The 18,223-nt window shown below is 34.5% G+C and overlaps 1 protein-coding gene across 1 annotated transcript in view; it reads left to right on the top strand.

Annotated features, from left to right (window-relative positions):
• The first annotated feature begins 3,153 nt into the window (after nucleotides 1–3,153).
• The window catches only part of LOC144962798 (GTP-binding protein REM 1-like), a 24,486-nt gene continuing 9,416 nt past the window's right edge, over nucleotides 3,154–18,223 (top strand). The window contains exons 1-2 of the mRNA XM_078896061.1: nucleotides 3,154–3,955; nucleotides 17,048–17,142. Of these exons, the coding sequence (XP_078752187.1) occupies nucleotides 3,394–3,955; nucleotides 17,048–17,142 (657 nt within the window). The 5' untranslated portion in view covers nucleotides 3,154–3,393. The remainder of the gene's footprint in view (nucleotides 3,956–17,047; nucleotides 17,143–18,223) is intronic.

Here is an 18,223-nt window from a genome sequence, read left to right as displayed (position 1 = left end):
TTATTATTATTATTATTATTATTTATTATTATTATTATTATATTATATTATTATTATTATTATTATTATTATTATTATTATTATTATTATTATCATTATTATTATTCATGTATGTTTTATGTGACCTTTTATTTCTAGGCATGTTCGTAAATTGAAATACTTGTATAAACTATAGCTTTGAGTATATTATACTATAGTTAACCTTTTGTTTATGAAACATGCTATTATTTTAATTTTTCTTCAAAATGTATGTATATATATATATATATATATATATATATATATATATATATATATATATATATATATATATATATATATATATATATATATATATATATATATATATATATATTTATGAGTGTTGGTGGGTACTTGTAGGTACGCAAGTGCTCGATAATGGTGGTTAGAGCTAATATATAATGTAAATTTTCACTCACATTTTTTTGGCTGAGACGACTCGTTTCTGTGTTTTTTACACTTCCTCAGTCGGCGTAATCCATTGTAATGTCCGTAGAAAACTCCAAACTAAAGTTGTTTCGCTGTGTAGTGGTGATTAGTTTTGATGTGTATTGTGATGTGCTCTCATGTTTATATTATGAGTGTGTGTGTGTGTGCGTGAGAGTGCTCAACTGTTTGGAGCTTGGTATTTATGAGTGTTGGTGGGTACTTGTAGGTACGAAAGTGCTCGATAATGGTGGTTAGAGCACACGCACATACACACACACACACACACACACACACACTCATAATATAAACATGAGAGCACATCACAATACACATCAAAACTAATCACCACTACACAGCGAAACAACTTTAGTTTGGAGTTTTCTACGGACATTACAATGGATTACGCCGACTGAGGAAGTGTAAAAAACAAAGAAACGAGTCGTCTCGGCCAAAAAAATGTGAGTGAAAATTTACATTATATAATATATATATATATATATATATATATATATATATATATATATATATATATATATATATATATATATATATATATATATATATACAGTGGCGTGGCATGCTTACAGTATAAGGTGGTGCCAGAATCAGAGGACAATGACTTAAAATATGATATATTTATGAAAACAAAAGAAAAAAAAATAAAGAAAAGACTTAGTCAAATAAGTAGGAGGCGGTATATACCATCTCTCAGTTTTATTTTGTTTTAAAATAATGTAATCCATTTTTAAAAGATGGAGCGGCGGTGCCAGGCACCAATTCAACCAATATAGCCACGCCCCTGTATATATATATATATATATATATATATATATATATATATATATATATATATATATATATATTAGTGCACAAGGCATCATTCTCTGTCTTAAGAAGAGTGCCAACTAGAATCAACCAAGCCTGGTTTGGAAGTCTTCAAGAAGCGCATTAACTTGAGATCGATAGCCGGTTGGATTAAAGATAAGCCAAATGATTAAAATAAAATGAAATAAAATAAAACAAATACATAAATAAATAATAACTTAGATCCACTCATTTAGAGACATTCTTCCTGTGATCAAATACAAAAAAAAATATTTTTAAAATTGAGCTTTTAATATAGTGCAATATCCACTAATCATGCTCAAAGCGCTTTACAAGGGATCCCTGGCCAACAGCAACCATTTAACATTTGGGACGTGACATGACGCCTGATAGGCAGTGTTTCATTTTTTTCCGGACAGAGACAACGCTGTTAACGGTACTAATTTTACACCTGAGTACGGTGAGAGAATGTGAATAAAGAGCCTTCTCCAAGGACTCAACTATTAGCCGAGCAAGGCTCGAACCCAGGACCTTCCGATCCGAAAACGAGTGTCATACCACAAGACCACATGGCCGCACAAATAAATACAGGATTAATAGTTAAAGGTGTAAAATAATATTCATCATCCATAATTTTCATTCTGCCTTCCACTTATTCTCTTCATCCTTTCTTTTAATGACTAATTAAACTTATGGAATTGTTATTCTGGTATTGGGTGTTACTATTGTCTTGACTCACTTGTTATTACAGTTAGTTATAAAGGAACTTAAGGTTATTTTCAATCACCCCTAGATTAAACCTGAGCTGTTTGTGATGTAGGTTAAGTGGCGCAGCTGGTAACGATGGCCATAGCACGCATAATAGGTTCGAACCCAGACTATTGAGTTTATCATTTGGATACGAACCCACTGCAAGCACAAAAAACCCGCCACAATTCCGCTTTATGAAATTTCTGATAGCCCACGTTCACATATTTGCAGGTTTGATAACCGAACGCAGTTATTGACTGGATTGGTAAAATGGACAATATTAAAAGATTAGCGTTGGTTTGAAAGTATTTTCATTACAACAATGAGGCCATAAAATTCTGGTTATCAGACCTTCAATTAAACAAATGTCGGTTATATTCGATAAAACTAATGAAGTATTCTCAATAATGACAACAATACTGTTCTAAACTGAGTAATAATGCATTTAATAGAATGATGAAAATGGAAACCATTCCATGTTCTTTCACAGCAGGGGGTATCATTCACAGGGAGCTTTTGGTTTAACAAGGTTAATGATTAATGCGTAAGCAGTCCAATTATACTAACAAAAATGAATATCTGAACCCAACGTCTCAAAGCGGTATTATATCGGGATGAACAAGATGCTGAAAGGTCAATTTTAAGCTTAACTACAAGAAAACGAAATTTCGGTTTTCAGCACTTTAAAATTCGATATTTTTTCTTCAATAATACATACATGGACTCAACCCAAGTATGATGTTTTTGGTCATAGATTCTATTCTCAGCACTTTGATCATCCCGAGTTAGTACTGTTTTGAGGCGGCGGGTCACATATATTTACAGTGAGATCAGTGTCTTCCAATAATAGAGCACCGTGTGACATCATCTTTCCCCAGCAACCAATAAAATCGGTCATCTACTTTTAGCAAGCGTGCGTCCCCAGATTACTAGCTGACAACCTGGGAGCGGTTGGGGAGAGAGCGTGAGAGAGTGAGTGAGTAACAGTAAGGCGGTGATGTGGTGAGCAAGAGATTACAGGTCGAAGAGAATAGGAAAGAAAGAAAGAGAGAGAGAGAGAGGCGACGTAAATATAGCGAGGGGTTTCCTCGATTTTGCTATAAAAGCGAAATGGCCGTTGGGATTTGTAAACAGTAAGACTTCATTCCATGAAAAGTAAACCTCAAGACGCGAGTGATAATATCATTTTCAATGTGTAATTATTCAAAGTTTTGTCTTGTGATTCAGGAATAATCCATTATGCTGCATTTGTGATTTCATAAATAAAATTTGATTAAAAATATAATTTTGTTGCTTTAAATAAGACACATATATCTTAACTCAAGTTCTTTTTAGACGGAGAAAAAGAATAAATACACTTTTTATTTAATGCCTACTAAAATCGATCCAGAGAACATGCTATGTCCAGGTACTGAGTACAGTCCAGGAAGGGGATCAATGTCTGCCCCAGGATCACGATCCAACTCGTGGAAAAGTAGGCACAGAGGCAGCCTACGCAGTAACAGAGAGAAAAGACCAAGCAATTTGATTAGAACAAACAGCCGCAGTACTCCAGATTGCTCAGACACACAGATCCTTAAACGAAAGACATCCGATAGCAAGGATTGCCCGCTTTGTACAGTTTTATCCTTTAAAACTACTTCCAAAGGCATTGTCAATTCTGGTAGTTTCAACAAATCTCTAAGCTCCAACAGCCTTTTTTCCTCCGGTAGTTTAGCCGTTAATGGTGGTGGTAGCTGTTCAAACATTCCATCCAACAGAAGCACCTCAGTAGACCGCATCCAAAGAGGTGGCGAATCCAAGATCCTCAATGCAAGCAGTGCCTTAACCCTCTCTTATTTCAGAACAGTTGTCCTCGGGGCTCCTGGTGTAGGCAAGTCTTCCTTAGTACGACATCTCACAAGATCTCTTTCAACGTCTTCCTGTACTGGTGAGTAATTCTTGTTACTATCCTTCTTTTCTTGCGGCGTTTGAATAACGTTTATTATTATTATTATTATTATTATTATTATTATTATTATTATTATTATACTACTACTACTACTACTACTACTACTACTACTACTACTACTACTACTACTACTGCTGCTGCTGCTGCTGCTACTAGTATCATTACTACTATACTACTACTACTACTACTACTACTACTACTACTACTACTACTACTTCTTCTACTACTACTACTACTACTACTACTACTACTACTCCTACTTCTACTACTACTACCGCTGCTGCTGATTCTGCTGTTGCTGCTGTTGCTCTTACTAATACTATCTATTACCACTCCTCCTCCTCCTCCTCCTCCTCCTCCTACTACTACTACTACTACTACTACTACTACTACTACTACTATCCTCCTCTAATCCTTTCGTGATATTCTTTCCATCCTTCCTCTTTCTTCGCCCTTATCTTGACAAATATCTGTAACAATCCCTAAAATCTTTGCATTGATCTGCACACAATCTCAGCCCACGGCTTTATTGTATTACTGCACTGGAAAATAAAACCGAAGCGAAATCGATACAATAGAATGATGGAAAATTTCATTCTATGAATTGAATTGTAATACAATTCAACAATCCTTCAATAAGAATATCTGCACACTTTACTAGAAACGAAGGGACTAAGGCAATTTGCCTAAAATCGATTTTGAAAATTAATCAATCGCTTGATCTCACCTTTCTATACTTTACCTATTGTATTACTTGGTATTTCGTCAACTATGGGGTAAATTTACCCTATGGGGAGATTATGCCTCTTTGGCTTTCGCCCAATCATAGCAAGTAAGGGATTAAACATTATTGTTGTTTTTGCGTATCCAAATATAAATAAATAAATGAATAAATGCATGAAAAATAAAAGAAGAAGAAGAAGAAAAATTAATAGTACCCTCCCGATATTCTTTTGTGCATTTCTTAAAAGTAAGGTTTCAATATTGTTCAGTAACTTGATACCAGAAGGGATGTTGTTTTGTGGTAGTTATTTATTTTGACCGTCATTGGAATGATACAGATACGTGATACAGATTTCTTTTAAAGAGAAATCTTTTTTTTCAAACAAAAAAAAACACAGCAACAATGCTCAGAATATTTGAACCAGTTCAAATCAACAAAGACAATGTTACCTCTTAAAACAAAATTACCCCATTTGACAGTCTCATTGACTTAAGACGTTTTAAATTTACGAGACATTCTTGGAACGAATTTAATTTATTAAGAGGGCATTTATCATCGTATTAATTAGTGTATAGACCATGGTCGGAGGATCAAACCTCTGTAGTCCCGATTTCCACGATCGGCGGATCAAAACTCTGAAGTCTACATACGAACTTTGAGCACCATGTTTCATTTAATTTTGGGCGGATTAGACCTCTGATGTCATGAGAGGTCTGATTCGCCCAAAATTAAAGAAAACACGGTGCGCAAATCATCAGAGGTTTGATCCGATGACCATCCAAATTATGTTCACTTTCGCATAAAATTACAAATATTTCTCTTCACTACTCAGGTCTCACAAAACTGAGTAGGTACTGTCGTAAAAATCATTATTTCGTATTCAATCTCTTGAGTGGATGCCAATTCTAAACACTTTTTCGAAGTTTACAAGCAGGGGTCCCGATAGCTCAGCTGGTAGAGCACTCGCTCCACACGCAAAGTGTACAGAATCGATTACCGGTGAAGTCGAATTTTTTTTCTGTCCCACATGTTCACTCAGCAGTGGTTGGGTAGATGTGACTATTAGATCTCGTGGAAAGTACTTTGTGATTGACCAGAGTCCTAAATCTAAAGGGTACCAAGCAATTGTTATTCTCCGTTTTGCGCTATAAAAACCGGGATAAACTCCGGCTCTCTGTACCTGAAGGACTAATTCATATTACTTCATACTGTTTATATATAATCAGACAATAACAAACTCAAGAATTAGGTGTTGATAAAATCTCAGTCTCTCAAGCGACCTTTAACATTTCAAACTAAATTAATTAAGAATGAAATAAGTTTACATAAATTGTTAATCTTGACATTTGAATGACCGGTCATTCCAAATATGATGAAAATCCACTTAAAATTGCTGATTGCAATATGACCATCACAAGATTAAGATATCACCACATTCTTTCACCACTTAATAGGATTTTAGGCTGTTTTAAAATTTAATCTGTGATTATTGAATATTTATTATAATCCATTCTTCATTATGGAATTGAATCAATTACGTCAAAGAAATTAAATAATATAACGTGGTAATAATGTAATCCTGTATAATACTAGATAGCATTTTAAACTGAAAAATTGCATTTCAAACGTCAAGAGATCAGTTCTTGTTTGTTGCCTAAATCTCAATAAATGTAAAACAGGAGTGGAAGAGCATTTAATTTGAATTCATTATACATAATTGTTATCAAAAACCCCATTCTATCAACTGATCTACCGGCCCTAGTGATCTCATATCCATATCTATTTTACAAATTACACAAATATTCCTATTCACAGAAATTCCTCTCAGCTGGTTTTTCTTTTCAATATTTTTGTTTGAGACAAATTTCGTCACTATCCTGTCGTACACTGGAGACGCCGATTAGAAATATTTTTGGTCAGAAACTTGCGTTCCACATTTCGATCAATTTGGATCATTTGTGAATAAGCCTCAAACCTGAGACTTCGTTGAAGAAATCTCGGGTTTGAAAATTGGGGGAGGGGTTGGGATTAAATTGATCAACATTTGAAATATTAGTCAACAGAAAAATTATTTTGGGAGCGAACATTGAGGTCAGACTAAAGGCGTATCTACACTCATATAATTGATGAAAACTGAAAATGAAAATGGAAATTATAAACTCCAAGCCATAAAATGAAGCCGTAAATGACGCAATATTCAGATTACCCCCTAAAAGTCTAAAATCTAACATTATTTATTAGATAATCTAAACAACAATGCATTATCCACCCATCAATCTTGGGACCGATGACGCTAGTTTACTCGGCTATTCAAATATTTACATTGTTAGATTACGTCAGACGATTTCACTGCGCCCAGCCAGTTATAAATTAATTTACATCCTGAATAAGAATACAACGCAGATGATTTCCATCCGATTCTATTCTATCTTTGATATTATTATAGATTTTTAGACAAGCCGGCCGTGTTTACGTTATTCTCACAGGAAGATTTTAACATTTTATGGCAAATTGCGTGGATACAAATGTAAAAAAAATGTAATTTACGATTCTTACACTCTTGCTTTTTGGAATTCCGGACGTGTTCACAACTGCTGCACAAGCTTGCGAGTGCGCATTGGGAACACAGTTCGAATTCCAAAAATCAAGAGTGTAAAAAATCTTTTATTCTGTCCCTCAATGAATTTTGGTTTCCTCATATTTGAATAAAAGATATTATGTTCAAAGATACATAAATGATCCTTCTTTTTAAAGAACTAATCTTTAGTGAAATTCAACGATTTAGAATCTAACGTCACAAATTATTATTGTAAACATATTATCATTACGCGTTACTATTTAGGGAGAGGGGTAGAATAAATAGGATTCTTGTGTTTCATTAGCTGAGCAAAATAAGCTTCAATATAAATCTGTTTGACGTAGGAAATCTTATTCTCACATCCAATGTCCTTTGTCATACGGCTTTTGAATAGATAAAGCATCTTAAAATATTCTGATATATTTATAAGACGTTAACAGACATATAGACACTGTTAGATTATGATTAAATTATTAACATATATATATATATAGACATGGACGTGATTGAATAGGTTCGTACAGATTTAGCGCTGATTAACCTATGACGCAGGTATTAATATTATATTGAATGAAAATTAATAATGTAAAATGCCATATTGTCCGTCTAATTTAGAGGGAAGTGCAAGAAATTTATTACAAGGTTGGATGTAATTTCTGAGTTATGTGTTCGTTTGCTATGTCACGTACGCCGACCTTTGTGTGATTTCATTGTGAGTCTGTCATACATTTAAAAATAGCAACACATAACCATGACCTGACATATTATACTAATTTCACTATTATAAAAAATTTGAGAAAGTTTGTATGATGTAGTGTCAGATATGGCAAAATGAAAAATGCAAGAATAGATTGCCCCCCCCCCCCCCCAACAAAATGTCAGCTTTATTCGACTGGTCATAGCATATTATTATAGGACATTCTGCTTGCCAAATATGATACACCATTACACCATCTCCCAGCCAACCAAAAGGGATTGGGTCACCGGGACTGTTTGATCTGGTGGAAAGTAATTTGCGACAGACTTGCGCCCCAAAACAAAGTGTGCTGGCTGTTCAAAGAAACAAATAGACATCTGGCTAATTCTCATAAATGTGGCTCATTGGGGATATTTTTAAAAAAGTTAATTTTGCCGATAGGGTCGACGCCCTACATCAATGGCTTTACCTAAAGTCTGTATTATACGAGTCGCTTTCATGATAATCCACGTACTGTATTCGCCCTATAATTGTTGCATGATAATAAAAAGAACAAGAGTAAAAAGTAGAAATATAACAATTCATAACAAACGAGAAATAGAACGTTCACTTTGTCAAATATCAAGTAAATCATTTTTCTCCCCCTCTTTCAATTAAGTGAGCTAGTTACTTATTTTACCAAAATGTCAAACAATTTTGGCCAATTTTATACACATTTTTAAAAATTTATCGTTCTTATACTTTCCAGTGACATGGCATTTTCTCATGTATTTTTTACACGAAGATAGTACATTGGTTTCATCATGAAATATTAAATAAAGTTGAAATATTCCAATGTTTAGCCCAATACTAAAACCCTATGCTAACTCTTTCTAATGATCATAAAAAAACAAAAAACAAAAACAAAACAAAATAAAGAAATAATAAGCACCTTGAAAAAAGTTTCTTTATCTTTTCACATCGAAACTAGACTTACGTCAATCATTAGAGGAATCGAACTGTAAATAGCACGGTGATTCACGTCATGCAGTCTTATCGCTCTGACTTATCCCATAATAATTATTGTTGACTTCGGAGTTCGGAAATCAAAAATATAAGAAAATAATAATGTGTTCAAATCTATCTATGAGACGAATCTATATTAGGTTGATTGGAGGGTAAAAGGGGGGAGGAGGTGGGAGGCGGGGGGGGGGGGGCGGTTGGAAGTTTTGCGAGCCGCGGATTAAAAAATATAAGATAAAATAAGGAAACATATCCATTCTCAATATTATGTGGTTAAATTGTCAACACGCGACGTTTTTATCCTTCACTTTCATCAACTTACTCATCGCATGAGATCGATCCGCCATTCATTAAAAAAAATTTTCTCTCTCTTTTTTTCGTCGTTACGAATATTCGTTTCTAAAAAGGTAAAACAAACGTTGCTATATACAACCCATTGTCTTATAGTAACAATGAACACAAAGATAAGAAAACAGTCGATAATGATAACGAATAGGTTATAATCATCTTTCTAACGGGTTTAACCTGAGTCAATTTTACCGCGTCAGATGAGTAATTTTCGCCGACAGTCGAGTTGCTATTTTGGGATAAATGGTGCGATTATTCATTCTCACTGTCGCAAAGGCCAATGAGATTCATGTCTATTTTCGGGAACACATAGATGATACATAAAATAATAACATGTCTTTATTTACGGTTGTCTGAAAACTTGTATTAAAAGAATGAGTACTAAATAAAAATTGATTTCTAACGGGTTTAACCTGAGTCAATTTTACCGCGTCAGATGAGTAATTTTCGCCGACAGTCGAGTTGCTATTTTGGGATAAATGGTGCGATTATTCATTCTCACTGTCGCAAAGGCCAATGAGATTCATGTCTATTTTCGGGAACACATAGATGATACATAAAATAATAACATGTCTTTATTTACGGTTGTCTGAAAACTTGTATTAAAAGAATGAGTACTAAATAAAAATTGATTTTCTATATATGTATGTCAAAAGAAAACATACATTTCTCTCGACTGTCTTGTACCTATGATAGTGTTATGACGTCAGGGATAATGGCGTGTTTATATATATATATATATATATATATATATATATATATATATATATATATATATATATTATTGTATGTGTGTGTATGTATGTGTGTGTGTGTGTGTCTATGTTTGTATGTTTTAGAATATTAAAAACCACGTCAAGCATTATTATGTCTGGGGTAAGACAGATGACGAAAAGTGAAATAAATCACTATAATTATTAGTATATTGAAATTTTAGATTTCTAATCTTCAAGAGATTATATTTTCTCTTCAATAGAATAAATAGACTTAACCCAAGTCTTATATTATTTTTGGCTTATGGTGTAAAACCAACAATCTTTGCGGACAATTAAAGGCTATTACAAACAGGCATTCGTTTATTTTAATCATGGTGGAAATAAACATAGATCGAGACGAATCTTTTGACCTATAAACGATCGAAATCGGACAGGTAATAAAGTCTGTAGGTGCGCGCAAATGAATCTGGTAACTGGGCGGTCAGATGGCGATCCCCAGTGTCAAATGACTCATCATGATGCCTATCAAATATTATAAATGAAATCATAATCAAATGACCGATCATGATATCCTAGCAGATTTCCTAAAAATCATCTGAGTCAACACCTGATAAATTAACCCTTTATTTAAAGATTTGCAAGTTATTCGTATCCGAAAAAATAGTTTTATGATTTTTAGATTTACCAGTAAATATCATTGCGGGTATGTGGTCTAGTGGTATGCCACTCGCTTTCGGATCGGAAGGTCCTGGGTTCGAGCCTCGCGCTCGGTGCATAGTTGAGTCCTTGGACAATGCTCTTTACTCACATTCTCTCACCGTACTCAAGTGTAAAATGAGTACCCAGCCGTTAACAGCGTTGTCTCTGTCCCAAAAAAAATAATATCGCCTAACTGGTGTCATGGCTTGCCTTTAATGTTAAATGTCGCTGTTGGACAGGGACCACTTGTAATGCGCTTTGGGCACATTTAGTGGATATTGCGCTATATAAAGCTCAATTCTTTCTTTATTTTTTTAATTAAAAAAAATTGGATTGGAGAGACATGACTGTATAATAACATTCCTTTTATTCATCCCATAGGGGAAATTTTTCTCTAGGGTCTATTCCAAGAGAAGAGTGGAATTACAAAGGTGTTAGCCGCAGTGCAGCGTCGCAAGTTGAGCTAGGGCGAGGTGACTTGCCCAAGGTGATCGAACTCGGTATCTTCCGGATACGAAGCAAAGACCGTACTGCTGAGCCACTCTGCCCCCTGCGATCGTTGTCAAAAAATTAACATGGGCTGATCTCAATCCTATTTTTCTTTTTAAAAAAAGGAATAGATAGGACTATATTCTCGTTATTTAATCTACTTCCAACATTATACCGTTTGTGGTGATGCGTCTTCCAGACGATGGATTGTGTTACGTAAAGCATTTTTATAATCTCTTTCCACGATCCCTTCCCCTCTTTTTCTATGGATATCTGGGTCCTATTTAGATCAGGCGTAAAGGACCGCGTTATGCCCAGAGGTATCAAGCCGCTGCTGCTACTTGTGGTTTCATGTCATTCAAATCAGGATAAATTCAGGCTCCGTGAGCCCATGGCTATAAGAATCCCACAGACTGCTTAAGCAAGAATTGGGTTACACGATTTTAAAAGCCTCTTACCAAAGGGCAAAACCGGTGTTAGAACCCTTGTATCATCCTGCTCCTTTGCATTTTCTTTCTTTTTGTTTTCTTTTTTCTTCTTCTTTATCTGACAAGTAGGTCGCTGTAACAATGTTTTGTCATAGTTTCGTATCTTTGCTATGTTCTATACATATGCACTCTATTTTGTAAATTGCCAAGGAGCATGCGAACTATTTTTACCTCTCGTCCACTAAAAATTTTCTACGATATTCACTACTTCGGGAGTTATTTCTGTTATTTCTCATAATAGTCATTTTTTAGTCATTTGCTGCATCTTGTTTGCCCTATTTACCTGGTTCTGACACTCTCATGGGACAGTTATTTCCCTTACGTCTTCATTCTATCATTCCCTCCAACTCGCTCTATTTTGTTTGGCATGTGAGACGAGAAGGAATCTTATTTTGATATTCAATTTCGCCGTCAGGAACTATTTCAGTCTACATAAAAGCTTTAACAGTCTTTCTAATATGGACGACATCATAAACCAAATGACTGGTATTTCATCCTCCTCTGTTTTCCAACATAGATCACAGCTGGAATTTCTCACATCTATTCTAATAATGTCAAATAACAGGAATAATAATGATATCTAACACCTTTTCATATTCACCGATCTCATATAATTCATATGTCAGTGTAAATGTGATATGTAAAATTGATATGCTGGATAATTGATTAAATGAACTTAAATGCCCAGGCCCTATATTTGAAAACAAACTATGACAACTATCGCTCTAAGAAGGAAAGAAGACGACGTCACCCAGATTCTCTTATTTATTTTTAAAAAATGAATCCGGTTGGCTGATTAGTTCTCATTAAATTCTATCAGACTATAAACGTTAAAGGTTACGGATAATTTTGTGTGTTGGTACGTTTTATGTGGCAGACGGATGTTGTGAGTATTTCACCTAAAAGCATTGCATCGATAACTAAATGATTTATCACTGCCTGGGGATCCCACGCGAAGTCCCAGGTTTGAAAGTTTTTGCCAAGATAAGGGTCATTAAATCGATCGATTTTTGAAGGACGACTTTTCTGCCCAAATTCTTAAATACACGTTTTCCCAGAGTACGACAGTTAACTGTTTAATGAGGACAGTAGCCGGCAACAAACGCCACATGACATCATCAGGACTAGTTAGATCGATTCTAACAGGCACACGTCTATATTAGTGGTTACTATAAATATCTAGTACCGACATTGATTTCCTCTGTTTTAATCTATTTTATCACGTTAATGGCTGGGTTTCACGTGATTTAGTACTCCTGCTACGTCACCGGCACCGAAAAAGACTAAATCGAGACCTTTCTGATTTTTAGAATTTTAAATTCTTTTTTTTTTATGTCTCCCACTTTTTAATTCTATCCCAGCTCGCATTTCGTAATTTAAGTCATCAATAACAATGAGTTTTTAAAAATGAGATAAAAATCTTTATTCATTCAAAGACAAATATCATGTTTTTAGGATCAATTAAGAAAAATAATAAATAAAACTAAGTTAGCCGCGAGGTTACGAAAAAGAAATTAAGTTCCAAGAGAAAATCAGGAGACACGGGGATCGAAACTGAGTTTCTTGGTTGTTAGCGCAATTCCTTATCTGCTTATCATCTCACCCTTTAAACATCCTTTTATACAATTGGGTATAATAATGATTATCAAATACAAATTACAATTAACACTTCCCCAAACACGCACATACACACCGAAGACGCACTGGTATTAGTGACAATTTAATGTAAACTTAAGAAACGGCACATTTTTCACAAAAATAATGCTAGATATCATATTATTTCGATGCCTAAAAAAGGTAGAATTAAACTGGGTTTTTTTCATTCTGTGTTAAAGTGCGTGGCAACTGCCAACTAAGGCCCTCGCCGGTAAATATTGTACTTTATTAAACCTATTAAACCCAAAAGGTTGATGGCCGCTATTTCGAAATACCATCGACATGAGACCATTGTATTGAACAAAGACTAATAATATACTGTCTGGTGCTACACAGTACATACTCATCACGGCCACTTCGACTTGGGGATGACTTCCTGGTCAGTGACATTAAACTTATTCATAATATGAATATTCCATATTATATCTACAAGCCTTTGGACGAAAATAATATAGACCACCAACACTGCCGTACTCTGGAAAAACACATATTTAAAAATTTGGCCAAAAAACTTGTCCTTCAAATATAGTGTCGATTTAAATGACTCTCATGTTGGCAAATACTCTCAAAGCCGGGACATCGGCGAAGTCCCGGTTTTGAGAGTTTTTTCAAGATGAGAGTCATTTAAATCGACCGATATTTGAAGGACGAGTTTTCTGGCCAAATTTTTAAATATGTGTTTTTCCAGAGTATGGCAGAACTATCATTGGTGTCAATCATTGTATTTTAAAATAAATTCGTAAAGACGTTGATGTATATTTTGCAATATCCCAATATTTGTAATGGATACAAAGAAAAATCAACCACATGATATTATATAGGTAGAAGGAATCATATATTATAGTTTATGAGTCTTATTTACTCAAAGAGCTTAAAGTATATGGAGAGGCATGATGCCTATAAGGCAGGCTGTTTTTAGGGAAGGATTTTATTTTCTTATCTCTTATATTTTCTTACAGCTTTTCCTGGCACTGTTTCATACACATCTTTTCAGATTTCTACCATATCGATGGTCGGCAGTTCAAACCTCTGAAGTCTCGATTTTCACGATCGGCAGTTCAAAACTCTGAAGTCTATATAGATAGTATGCAGATGACGTCACTCAGGCCTTTGTTATTGTTTTTGCCATCCGCGTTTGTGAGTTGTTCTCACTAAACTGTATTAACCAGACTATAAAAGTTCATGGTTACACAGAGTTTGTGTGTTGGTCCATTATACTTCCGGATGGCAATGTTGTGAACTCCTTGGCCAAGCGCATTCTATTTATACGAGCTTTGCGCATCATGTTTTATTTAATTTTGGGCATGATCGTATGAAAAAATTGCTACACTTGAAATATTTTATGAGCTAAAAGGAGAGCAGAATTGTGTTCCATGTGCTCTGCCATACCAAAATAATACACATTTTAAAAAGATTTTGGCCAGAAAAATCGTCCTTTAAATTTCGACCGATTAAAATGACACTTATCTTTGCAAAAACGGTCAAACCTGGGACTTCAGGGAAGCCAAAGGGTTGAGATTTTTGACAAGTCGAAGGTTATTTTAATCTAGTCATATTTTAAGGGCGAGTTTTCTGGCCAAAATGTTTAAGATCTGTTCTTTCAGAATAAGACTGTGCTGATGTCGCATTATATCCTGACGCATGTAGAATCTAATCAAGTCCATCGGATAGAACAATGGCCAGAATAAAACCTGGCAAAATCAATACCAATAACTGCTTAACACTGACAAACGGATTTTTTCACTTTGGCCAAAAAATAATTTCTCTTCAGATTTTGATCAATTAAGTTTATCTTCAACGTGTCTTGAGCTTTGAGATTATCGTGTCGACAATTCCTAGCCGGAGAATTCCTTGAGGGGATCTTTGCTAGTTTATGGTAGTCTTGATTTACCATTTACCAATATTTTTGATTTAAACATTTCTGGCCAAACTCAAAATGGGTTTTACCAGTGTACAGATGATTGACCTCATCTGAGCAGATTTTTGCTCATCGAAATGTCAAAGACCCAGGTGATTCAGTTATTTATAGCTATCTGACGATAACCCCATTTCACAGTTTTATAAAAATACATGACCTGATTTATTTGTCAAACATATTAATTCAAATCATTACAAAGTTATATTATTATTATTATTATTATTATTATTATTATTATTATTATTATTATTATTATTATTATTATTATTATTATTATTATTATTATTATTATTATTATTATTATTATTATTATTATTCATCATTATTATCATTATTATTATTATTATTATTATTATTTCATCATCAATATCATCATCATCATCATCATCATCATCATCATCATCATCATCATCATCATAAAGTACTAATAATTTTTATCCTCCTCTTCATCATTATTATAAGAGTCATAAGTCTCGAATGCAACTTGAGCTCATTTCGGTGTATTTAGTGTAAACATGATCGAATTTCTTTCCCTCCCTGCTGAGGGAATGATTCTCAGATGTATAACAGTCAGCAGGTAGTGTCTATACATGTTTGGAAGGAGTTCCAATACAACTAAAAGTATGATGTTTTAACGGTAAACCGATCTCTTGATCGAAGAAAAATAACAACAAAGTCACTGGAATGAAGAGCTAAGAAGATGAATCATTATTTTCATTGAGAATGCCAACCCACTAAATTATCACTCTAAAAACAGTGTTGTATATATTATATACTGTGTACTCGGGGAAAAAAACAACACGTATTAAAAATTTTGGCCAGAAAGTTCGTCCTTCAAATATCAATCGATTAAAATTATCCTCATCTTGTCAAAAACTCACAGGAAATCCCAGGTTTGAGAGGTTTTTTTTTTCCAAGATGAGGGTCATTTAAATCGAATGATAATTGAAGGACGAGTTTTCTGGCTTAATCTTTAAGTACACGTTTTTTGTTCAAACTTCGGAAGTATAGTATACTTGTTGGTGGGTTATTAAATATATTATATACGATGAAATCATCGCTGTACACCCACTCTCCCGTCCCTCCCCGTTATATCACCAACTTGATGTTGAGCACTGGCGTTGTGAATTAATGATTAAGATATTCGTTATAACCGCAGAATATTACATCAAGGTGTACAGACAGTGAGTAATTCTCGACATATCATCGAATAGTCATTGTTTTCTTAGTTCCGTCCTTCTTACATATAGTATCTTACTCAAAACTTATTGTCTATCAATCACAATTTATATTCTATATTAAGACCTTATTTATGTTTACTTTTAGAAACAATATATGATTGCTATTGGTTTCTCCAATCGGTATTATGACTAATGTCCTAATGCCAAAATATGGTTTTGAATTTAAAATGATCAGAAATGTCAGATTTCTTTTGCTCATTTCTACCAAATTGATCTATTGTCCTTAACTTAACATATAAACTTAACCAAAGCTTCATAATTAGCTTCATTTATGACTAAAAATTCAATTTTTAGATTCCAAACCGACACCATACCGACATAATAACTAAATAAATATTCAATTTTTAGCTTCGATACCATATCGATATAATACCGTTTATGACTAAATATTCAATTTTTAGCTTCGATATCATATCGACATATTAACTTTTAAAGGTGGTGGGCCACTTTTTAAAATTACTGTCTTGATAAAGTAATCATCAATGCTTTAATTCTTTTCCATTCAATTGTTTCAGATGAAGATTCAAGCCGTCAATCATCAGTAGATCCAGTGGTCACCGTGGAGTTGGACGGTCAAGAGTCCACCATGGAATTCATTGATGGGCCAGAGGTAAGGAATTGATATTCTTTCTATATCTATCTATCTATCTATCTATCTATCTATCTATCTATCTATCTATCTATCTATCTATCTATCTATCTATCTATCTATCTATCTATCTATCTATCTATCTATCTATCTATCTATCTATCTATCTATCTATCTATATCTCTATCTATCTATCCATCTATCTATCTATTTATCTATCTATCGATCGATCGATCATCGATCTATCTATCTATCTAAAGCTTCCATTCTCTAAGTTACTTCATCACGTGACCTCGTACGTTTCAATTATGTGCCACTTAAATTGAAACATCGAGGGGGGTCTACACTAATGCTTTTTACGGCTGGAAGGCGGAAGAGAAAATGTCAAAATAAAATGCAATTAATCACGCACGCACCGACATTGAACTCTTTAAAAGTGGATGGGTGGGGAGTGGAGAAGGGCGGGGGGGGGGGGGGGGGGGTGTTAGCCTTTTTTTTCTAAACTGGAAAACATTTACCCAAACCATGCATACACAAGCATGCGGATTTACTTATAACTATTTTTAAAATCTTAAATACTTAGTTTCTTTGAAGACAAATGGGCCCAGTTTCCGCACTATTTATCACAGTCACTCCTTTTCAACCGACTTACTCGCAGCCTCTTTCTTTAAAACCTCTTTATGACAAATTCCCTACCCCACGCAAAGATAAAATCGATATCACAAGCCTCATGCCAACGGTATAATGACGTATGCGGACACTTTATCCCTCTCGTTATGACGAGGCTGGGAGATTGATGAAAAGTGGTCAGCGGCCGGTCGAGATTTGCGATTCAAAACCATCTCAGCAGAACCTCCTTCTACTCTTAGCCCGATCTTTGATTATGATAGCTTGGCGGTGCAGACAGAATATGCTTTAAAAAACGTGAGCTTTTATACAGCGCAATATCCACTAAACGTGCTTAAAGGGCTTTACACGGGATCCCTGACCAACAGCAACGCGTAGCATGTAGAACGAGACATGACGCCTGTTAGGCGATTATTACAAAAAAAATTTCCGACAGAGACGACGCTGTTAACGGCTAGATATTCATTTTACACCT

The sequence above is a fragment of the Berghia stephanieae genome, chromosome 1, assembly GCF_034508935.2.
Source record: "Berghia stephanieae isolate SIO BIC M18660-M18661 chromosome 1, UCSD_Bste_1.3, whole genome shotgun sequence".
Classification (NCBI taxonomy): Eukaryota; Metazoa; Mollusca; class Gastropoda; order Nudibranchia; family Aeolidiidae; genus Berghia; species Berghia stephanieae.
Note: the sequence above shows the minus strand (reverse complement) of the source record. Positions and strands in the feature narration are given on the sequence as shown.